At 41.8% G+C, this 10,018-nt stretch overlaps 1 protein-coding gene and 2 non-coding genes across 3 annotated transcripts in view; 1 reads left to right on the plus strand and 2 right to left on the minus strand.

Annotated features, from left to right (window-relative positions):
- The window catches only part of LOC135072846 (titin-like), a 64,473-nt gene extending 61,352 nt beyond the window's left edge, over nt 1-3,121 (plus strand). Inside the window, exon 24 of the mRNA XM_063966887.1 lies at nt 1,377-3,121. Within this exon, the coding sequence (XP_063822957.1) occupies nt 1,377-1,599 (223 nt within the window). The 3' untranslated portion in view covers nt 1,600-3,121. The remainder of the gene's footprint in view (nt 1-1,376) is intronic.
- A 1,443-nt stretch (nt 3,122-4,564) lies between these two features.
- LOC135073016 (U1 spliceosomal RNA) lies at nt 4,565-4,726 on the minus strand. Its single transcript, XR_010257561.1, has one exon. It is a non-coding gene; the product is annotated as a U1 spliceosomal RNA (small nuclear RNA).
- Nucleotides 4,727-9,480: 4,754 nt separating this feature from the next.
- LOC135073017 (U1 spliceosomal RNA) lies at nt 9,481-9,642 on the minus strand. The gene has a single exon (XR_010257562.1). It is a non-coding gene; the product is annotated as a U1 spliceosomal RNA (small nuclear RNA).
- Between the last annotated feature and the right edge of the window lie 376 nt (nt 9,643-10,018).

Raw genomic sequence — 10,018 nt, forward strand, 5'->3', positions numbered from 1 at the left:
GAGTACAGTTCACTGATTTGTCAGCGTCGAGTTTGGCAGCGTCAAGTTTGTCAGCGATCAGTCAGAACACAATTTGCACTCAACAGTTTTTACACTTGTGTAGTATTGTAAATACAATTTAAAGCGTAATATAATTAGTATGAAATTTTGAGACTGACTGCTGACAAAAATAGACCTTACACAAACAGTAGTTTGATGCCTAACACCTCTTCTTTTGCATAACATTTACATAGACTAGAAAATAGAGCTAGTTTTAGAATCAACCTTTTAACATCTGATCTCATTTTTTATTTTCAAAGTCTTGAATTTTAAAGCTTTAAATCTAGTCAAATTAAAAGACTGAAATTATAAATTAAAAACAAACATCCGTGCATGCGTCATTTCTCATAATCATGAAAACTTCATTGACAAGTTTCTTCTGTTGCGCATGTATTTCTTCAAAATCATTTCATTATAAAAAAACTACCGTTTAACTGACTCGAGACCGTGGAGGATCTGCTCTGTAATATGATTTTCGGTATACCTATCAATTCCATCTATTTCTCACTCTTCTACATTTCGTAATAAGTGAGAAAGACGAAAAGAGCCGAAAATATCGCTTGCCCATAGACTTTAATGAACTGCACATTACAGAGTAGCTCCACGGTCTCAAATCAATGTGGGCTACCATATTTGAACTCACCAGGTCAGTGTCACTCGGTCGAGTAAGATCTTGTCACTTGCCAGTGGCGCCAACTAATGAGCGCATATATTGCGGCCCTCATTCAGTTAATAGATTGGCGCCAATGTCGGGTAAAATCATGTCAGAGTAAATACAAATGAGTAGGTTATCTTCATAGAAACGCACCGAGCGCACACTGACAAAATTTTGCGCGGATTAGCGGGTTCCAGTCGTGGTTGCGCGGTGAATTTTGGTGAATTTTGTCAGTGTGTGCGTGCGCGCCGCATACGTATAGCTGGTGGTGATCCAGCAAACGCTTCGAAGTCTTTTGCTGGCTTATTTTTCATCCATACTGGCAGATTGAATCCATCCTTAATCTCAGGGTCAGATGCCATCTTGTCAATGATATTTTATTAAAACTTAAACTTTAACACGAACAATCCTAATCAAAGCACCTAAAGAACTGCTTCAACACGGAGCGGGGAATTGAATGATTTGAATTATCTTGAGCAGAAAAGATAAGATTGTCTCATTGGCGCGCTCACATACAAACCGCGCTCGGTGCATTTCTATGAAGATGACCTACTCATTTGTATTTACTCTGATCATTTGATCCTGTCACTCGCTAGTGGCGTCAACTAGTGAGCGCAAACACGGTAGCCCTCAGTTAACCGGTAGTGCTCCGTCATATTCTAAACACCCAAATTCTCCACAGCGTGGTCGTAAGTGAAGAAACCGAAGACCAAGAGCTGGGCCGGCTGCAGCGCGGGCTGCGTTTCGTGTGTCGCGTGGCTCGCGCTTCGTTACCCTTCCAGGCGCTCCTACTGTTGCTCCTCGGGGCCGCGGCCCTGGCGCCCCACGCGCATTCAGACTGCCGCGCGCCCGGGCTTGCCCTCGAGCCGGTCCTGCGCTACCCCGAAGGCCCCCCGCCGCTATGATCCCGAAACCGAAATCGAAGTTTTTTAGAAAAAATCAACCAGCACTGCAACTTGGGTTAGGTTTTAGTTACGATGCAACCGTTTTAACTTTGATGATGACGTGTCAATTTTAAAACTGATAATATAGTTCCAAAATACTGAACTGTCCTATCCATGACATTGACAGTGGGGCGCCACCGTCAATACCGGATAGCTGGTTCCGATTTTTGTCATGTTGGAAACCATATAGTTGAACGATGGTAGCGCCCCCCTGTCATTGAGTTTGGTGGCACAGTTCAGCGTGGGTCATCTATACTATTAATGTTTCTAAAAGCTTATCTGAAACAGTGTGAAATCGTGACCACTCAATGACAGTAACTATCGCTACCCCTCTAAGATGTAGATATTGCCATTGATGGTAACGATTTCGAAATCAAAAATGCAAAAAAAGACGGGATTGGCATTTTCAATCAAACTCCCATGTGCCAGTTCTGTATAATATTTTAATCAGCTGCAAGCTGATATTGAATTTTAGTGCCACAAACACAAGTTAATTAACAAAACCGTCATTTTGTATGAGCTCGTGGCCAGTGACTTGATAATCGCATCGAGCATGCAAAGGCCCTAAGATTCTTGTCACATTTGACAGCGAGTTTCACGCCACTGGTCGCGACTTAGTTTGTGGCTATCTAGAGTCGGTTGTATGGAATAAATGTATGAAGTAGGCCGATGTATGGTCGGCGAGGCGCGTTCGCCGCCGCCTTTCGCGCAAACGCGGCGGCCGAGCGCGCGGTACATTCCAGTTGGTGTTGCGAAAGTTTCGATATACCCTATCGATTGTCGACTTCGAATCTGCTATGTCGATGAGGATATCGAGTTAACCCGACGTGACATCCGCAATATTATCCCAAAAACCAGATGATTTTAAAAATCCCAAGTATGTAATAGTAGTACAGTACCAGTAGGCGCGAATCACGCCTGAATATTTCCATACAAATTCTACAGACACGAAGTTTTACACATTATAAACAGTATTTCAGTGGACTAGTGATGTCACGTTCCCTTTTGACGTTATTCCAATCGATATTTCGTGGCACGACATCGATGGTTTATCGGTGGCAGGTCGCAACACCGATTCCAGTTGGTGCTAACGTGGCGCCCGCCGCTTGTATATAACTTTTTGTATATTTGTTACGTCGGTTAGGGAAGTCGTGTAAAAGACATGTGAAGCAGCGGCGGACGCGACGACGTCACCCGTGAATAGAGCTACTCCGCAAAACTATTTCTTAACCGACTCTACTCGTCTCTCTCTCCCATACTTATATTCCAACTTGAGTGAGAGAGACGGGCAGAATATACCCGAAATAGTTTTGCAGAGTAGGAATCTCAGATATTTATCGATATTTATTATTTATACGGATGTATTTAACGCCGCACAAGCGTACCGACGGCTTTCGATTCGCATTCACGCATTGTTACTTAACTATTAGATAGTAAGGAATGTTTATAATAAAGTCAAATAAAGCCTTTGCATTGATTGAAATCCGAAGTTTTATTTACACTGAATTATGAGAATAACACCTACTGTCTATGCACAATATAATTACAAAGAAAAACTTACAGTCTCTGCTAAAATTCTTCATGTCTTCGAAGACACTTATCTGAAAGGGTACACAAATAAGTTACAATTTTTAATGTATTTCACATACGCCTATAAATTATACGGGCCCTCTGCCCTCTTACGCAGTTCAACACGTAAAATATCCATATTTTTCCCCTAACCCCTTGGAAATTCAAGATGTTTTATACAAAATAGCACCTATAGAAGTACATAAGATGGCGGAAGTATTTAATAGGTATTGATTTGACTACTTTGCCGCCATTGTAGTGACCTGTAAGCCTAGTATGCGCGCCATGATAAACTTTTATCGATAAGCCCATACATTTGTCTTATAAAATCATCGATAAGATTTTATCACGTCGCACATCCTAGCCTAGGGGCCAGCATCTTCGAAGATCCAGAAAAATAATATCAACTCACCACTAGCCCTAGCCGAAGCACGCAGCTGCGCGTGCGACCGCGCGTGTCTGCGTGCGGGCCGCGCGCGCGTGTGTGCGTGCCGCACGCAGCATATACTCGCCGCCCGCGCTGCGCTCGCGCCGCCACACTCGATCGGGTCGAGGCAGTCGTCCTGGAATAACAATCTATCTATATAAATAAAAATGAATTGATGTTCGTTAGTCTGATTAAAACTCGAGAACGGCTGGGCCGATTGAGCTGATTTTGGTTTTAAAATGTTTGTCGTAGTCCAGGGTAGGTCTAAACGGTGAGCAAATACGCGCGCGATATTGTTTTTCTGTGACAGACAAAATTCCACGCGGGCGAAGCCGCGGGCGGAAAGCTAGTTTTGAATAAAAACTGCTGTCACACGTAACTTTGGAAATTCGTATGTCAAAATAGTAGAAGGTAAGCTTTCAGGAAATAGGAAACATTATTCCTGTGCAGCTTTCAAGCAATAAATCTACGCCATAATCAAGTGTCTGAAAACATACATTTTATGCTACACTAGTTATCCTGGCTATAAATAGACCACCACCACGATCCACGTTACGTAATATGCCGCTATGCATAAGGCGCGCGCATGGGACATGGTTGACTTTGTTGTCGCCATGGCAGTATTATTCGCGATAGTATCTGTTTCTTTCTTTTACACCGTTATAAAGAGAAAAAGAGATATACTGTCACGGTGACAAAATTCACCCGTGCGCACGCGCCGTAAGTATACAGGATTTTATGCAGTGTTTCATTAATTCTGCCTATGAAAACACCCCGTAGACTTTAATTCGGCAGATAATTGGGTCGGGCTATTTGTTATTCGCACACTACACCGATTTGGTATCGATCGACCGATCCCGCACCCAACCCAACTACTTGCCGAGTAAGGAGTGCCTTAATTTTAACTAGTCTTTACTCAAAGGATTCCGGGGGGGACGGCGCGTACGCAGTCCCCACTACCAAAAATTACGCATCCGAGTTATCCACATTAGGGATAATCGCAGGGGTCAACCGTTCCGCAGTGCAATGGAACAGCCTCGCCCTGGGGGAACCGCCTTCATGATCACGGTGTCCCCTATGCCAGGTAAGTATGCTTTGGCTGCGGCGGCCCGGGGTAGTCTAGAAGGGAAAAAAAATCTGGACACCGCGGGACAGAAATACGCGTCTCGATCGCCTGAGCCATCTAGCGTGTGTCGCGCGCAACCAAAGCGTGCTTATCAATGGGCAGAGTTAACAACGCCACCTGGCGGATATTACAAAAAATGTGTAGCATTTATCCACGATATAATAACGCTGCAACGCCATTACACAAGATGGAGCTCGATTGTTTATGATTATTCGGATTATCAAAAATTCTCAGGCAGTCTTAGTAAAGTGCCTTTCTGATAAATTATAGGCTGGAACTCAACTAAAGTCTGATTTTTATTTCAAGGGAATTTTGACAGCTGTAATTTTTTGACAATTCAGATGTAATAAACCTTTTTTGCTTTGAATTATTGGAATAAAGGTATGTATAAAAATATGAAACGAAATTACATCAAGTAGGTACAACTTACAACTATGAATATTGTTTGTTTTGTGAATTCAATATACACAAATTATAATGTACATTTTAGTGATTCTATGGAAAAAATCAATCGCGTTTTTATCACAGTAAACAACATATTATCGAAAACATGTATTGATCATCAATCATCATTGTCGTCATCATAATTAACTTCGATTATAAAATTGGCATCTTGTTAAATTGGCTACCTATTTTACAAAGCGAAGATTTTACTAACAAAAGGGTTGTTAGCTACAGAAATGAAAAGTGCGACTACTTTAAATAAAACTATATTCTAGATCACATTTAAAACAAGGTAACAGTATAATATAGCAAAAACAAGATGGCTAACACCGTTGCTAGACTGCAGTCCATAGACGACGGCTGCCATGGCCTAGCCTAGCAGTTAGCACCGGTGTTACCAGATCTGTCGCCAGCAAGGGTTTTCATAAAAAAGGTTTGTAGCCTATGGATATTATTATTGTAACTTCAAAAATATGATATCGTCAGTGGAAAGGAAAAAAGACTAAAGCGCCAAAACCGTACTTGTGGGAAATGAGGATCAAAGTTTTTTTTTCACGAAAAAAATTCGTATCTTTTTTGATATTAATGTTAAACAGTTATTTTAAAATGCAATCGTGTTCTTGATTTGTTGCCTATATTTTAATAAAAACACCAGGTTTGTAGCTCTTTTAGATCGTAAAATAGGTGTCGCTTTAGAAAAAATGCTATGATAATTCATGAAATGTTAGTCAGGGTAAAACTGCTAACCTCCATTTATAATCAAATATCCAGCGACCAATAAGTAAATATTAGCTAAATTATTTAAACAACGTTTTTGATAAAAGAGAAAAAATACTTAGTGAGATACAGCTTAATAAGTGAGTCGAAGATAAATTACTAAACTACAAAATAAGATAGTCGCATGCGCCAGCGAAAAAATGCGTAAGGAGCGATTTATCCATGGAGCCTACATGAATATTTGCTTACTTGCGGAGACCCTATAGAACGAATGTAAACAAATGTTACTAAACTCTTACTACATAAAACGTTTTAAGCAAAAGTAATGCTTAATGATTAAATAGGTATTATGTTTTATGACGAAAAAATGCTTAATTATCCTAACATCACAAATAATTGATTGTCATTACTTCTAACCGGGTACGGGTTAGTGGTAAGTAATTACTAAATTGTTAATTATAGTGAACAAAAGTAGGGACACTTAACAATTTTAATGACCACCACCAACCACTGGTGGGAACCTTTGGTAGAATGGACATGGTGGGTGGTGACTTACGCGGCCACCACCATGTCCATCCCACCAAAAAAGCCAAACCACACACTGACAGTCAAATCGACGGACTCAAGCTTAACCGGCTACAATGTCATAAGACCGTCAGAACCACTTTTGACTTCAAAACCAAAGGTCTAAAGGTGGAAAATGATGACAATCTAAAGACCCAAAATAAGAAACTCTTCGAAGGGCTTACAGGCTAGGAACGTGCCGCTACAATGCTATGTATTGAAGTGTCGCCCATTCTCTACAAACGCTTGTTCGAGGTGGGGGCAGTCCACACAGGTCTGGAGATAAGACCGGTAGAAGACCCCACTAGCGAAATGCGCCAAATGCCTTTGTTTTGGACATACCAAAGCCTTATGCAAAAAGGGAGAGGAACTGCGGAGGGACTTACTCATGGCTAAACTGTCCAGCCTGAAAATAAGGCACACCACTATCGTGGAAAAAATGCGAGGGCGAGAACTGACACATCCAACATCCACCACCACATGGCATTCAGTGATAAAGTGATGAATGCCCAGAAAAACAAAATTAGGACTACTTAGCGCTTTCCAGAACAGCAGACTGCTAAGAGCACCCTAAACATGCAGAGTTCAAATCTCCTAGAATACCGTGTCCGTGGTATTTTGGGAGATTTGATTTGTGAAAGCTTCAACATCATCTAAGCTAACCTGAGACGCTCCAAGCAAGCCACTGCCGAACTGCTGCAAGCAGCCGAGGACAAGGACATAACCATAGCACTCATGCAAGAATTATACATGGGATTCAGTGGAAGGGTTAAGCAATTTCCTGGCACAAAAGTCATTCAGTGCATCCTCAGACGGCTGAAACCAGTCAAAGCCGCGATTATAGTCTTCGGTGACCGATTGAGTCATTCACGACCCCCAACTGGTCACGGAGACGGAGGCCGCGGTAATACTGGAGGCAGGCAGGATGAAACTAGGATTAAAATTTGTGTCCGTGTATTATGAGGGAGACAATCCAATTGAGCTTTAGATATAAAGCATGTGCAAAAAGCTAAACACTCAATTGATACATCATTATAGGGGGAGACATGAACGCCTACAAGAAACAATGGTGGGCAGCGTTTCCGAAAGCTTAGGTGAAGCTTACAGTTCCTTCTTTCAAAAAATATCGACAGCAGATTGTGCACAAGCATAGTGGATGTGACAGCGTGCAGTCAGCCACTACTGGGTAGGATTAAAGAGAAAGTGGACAGAACGCTAGTCACTTCAGACCACAACGCCATAACCTATTCTCTCTGTCTGGGTGAAAGTGAGGCAACAAGAATACGCACAGAAGACCAGCGAGGCGCAAACAAAGAGTTGGAATGAGTTCTGCTCGACACACGAGAAAGAAAACATGTGGGATGGAATCTATGGAATCATCGGGAAAGCTCAAGGACGACAAGAGGACATGCTCCTGAATGGTTTTAACGGCAAGACACTCTGCCCAGAACAATCGGCTGACCTTCTAGCCAACTCCTTCTATCCAGATGATTCCGTGACAGTAGACAAACCACACCACACGCTCTCCGACATCTGATAGAGAGCGAAATTTTAAAAGAGCAAAGAGCAAACGAAGGAAATTGCAAACAAATGCCTATCTATTGCGTATTTCCCCAAACAATGGAAGACGGCTCACTTCATCCTCAAGAAGCCAGGAAAAGACTTATCTTGCCACTAGTTTGGGAACTTTTCTTGATAGAGCATATACTGCAGGCAGGCCAATTAGACGGCGCGGCGTCCATACAATAGTGTTTGTTACCCTTTTTTCTTGGCTTGTGGATCTGAGACGTGGTCGCTTATAAAAGCCTCATAAGAAGGCTCAAGGTCACCCAAAGGGCAATGGAGCGTGCTATGCTCAGAGTTTCCCTGCGTGATCGAATCAGAAATGAGGAGATCCGCAGGGGAACTAAAGTGACTGACATAGCCCGCAGAATCGCTAAAATCTAGTGGCAGTGGGCAGGCCTCCACTAGGTGGACCGACGATCTGGAGGTGGTGGTTACAGGAGGTGCCTGGATGCGAGCGGCGCAGGCCTTGTCTTTGTGAAAATCCTTGGACCTGGAGGCCTGTCCAGCAGTGAACATCATTCGGGCTGAAACGAACGAACATTTTTTTTAATGACTGAGTGCATTGAATCCACCGGCATAAATGCGTGCTCAGGGAGTAAATGATTTATTTGGATAGTTGCAATATTCTTGTATCTTTGCATGCACTTGTTAGTGAACCGAGTGCGAATGCTTATAGTCACAAGTATGTTTGAGGTGTCTTTGTTAATAATACTTAACTACTACAGTTTTTGCTTTGATAAATGCTCTCATTTTCGCTAAAACACTTTAAAGCTTATTAAAAAAAGACTACTTTTTGCTAAAGCGCCAAAATTAATCGAATCTTGTTCACTTACTTTTGCTTACACACCAAATCATTTTGAACAACAACCATGAATAACTACTAATATACAAATGAACAATAAAACTCAAAAAGCTCAAATTACTAAAGTAACAGGTCATTCTAGTTCTTAAATAACAAAAAAATACTTAATGTTGTGAAAGCAAAAATATTTTGCCAGCAAAAAAAACCTTACGCGACTCTTGTTGCAAAAACACTGAAAACACGTCGTTTTAGCAGCGACAAGGGCGGTGATTTTAGAAATACCTACCATTTTTCAAAATGCTAAAGCGCCAAAAAAGTTCTCGGATTGAGTTGAAACCTAGATAGATCGACGCAGAAAAAAAAATCCTATCCAACAATGTATATAACTCATTTTGGCCAAAATGGCGCTTTAGCATTTTTTCCTTTCCACTGACGATATTAAAAACTCAAAAAAACATTTTTTAGTCTTAGGTTTTAAATTGAAACCTTAAATTTAATAAAGGTTTATTTTCTAATTTGTGAAAAAGCTCTCTATTTCTAGTGGGAATGTTCACACGTCTGAAAAATTACAAAATTCCGTGTAATTTTAAACCACACTTTAGTATTTACTTATTTATAGGATTCCGGGGGGGACGGCGCGTACGCAGTCCCCACTACCAAAAATTACGCATCCGAGTTATCCACATTAGGGATAATCGCAGGGGTCAACCGTTCCGCAGTGCAATGGAACAGCCTCGCCCTGGGGGAACCGCCTTCATGATCACGGTGTCCCCTATGCCAGGTAAGTATGCTTTGGCTGCGGCGGCCCGGGGTAGTCTAGAAGGGAAAAAAAATCTGGACACCGCGGGACAGAAATACGCTTCTCAATCGCCTGAGCCATCTAGCGTGTGTCGCGCGCAACCAAAGCGTGACGCGACGCAATACAACGGGCAACTGAACAACGCCATCTTGCAGCAAATATTAAATCAAGAAGAATAATATTCACGACTCTACCTCTAGGTAAGGTAAGGTACGAAAGTAAGTAATTGTTTGAAGTTAAACTGGGAAGGGAGGGTTAGAGGGTTACCTCTACGGTTACCTTATAAGATAACGTTTGTTTGAGTTCCCTAAGTCAGTAGTAAAATAACTTGCTTAAATTAATTAAAATAACACCAGAATCAAATTA

The sequence above is a fragment of the Ostrinia nubilalis genome, chromosome 6, assembly GCF_963855985.1.
Source record: "Ostrinia nubilalis chromosome 6, ilOstNubi1.1, whole genome shotgun sequence".
Lineage (NCBI taxonomy): Eukaryota > Metazoa > Arthropoda > Insecta > Lepidoptera > Crambidae > Ostrinia > Ostrinia nubilalis.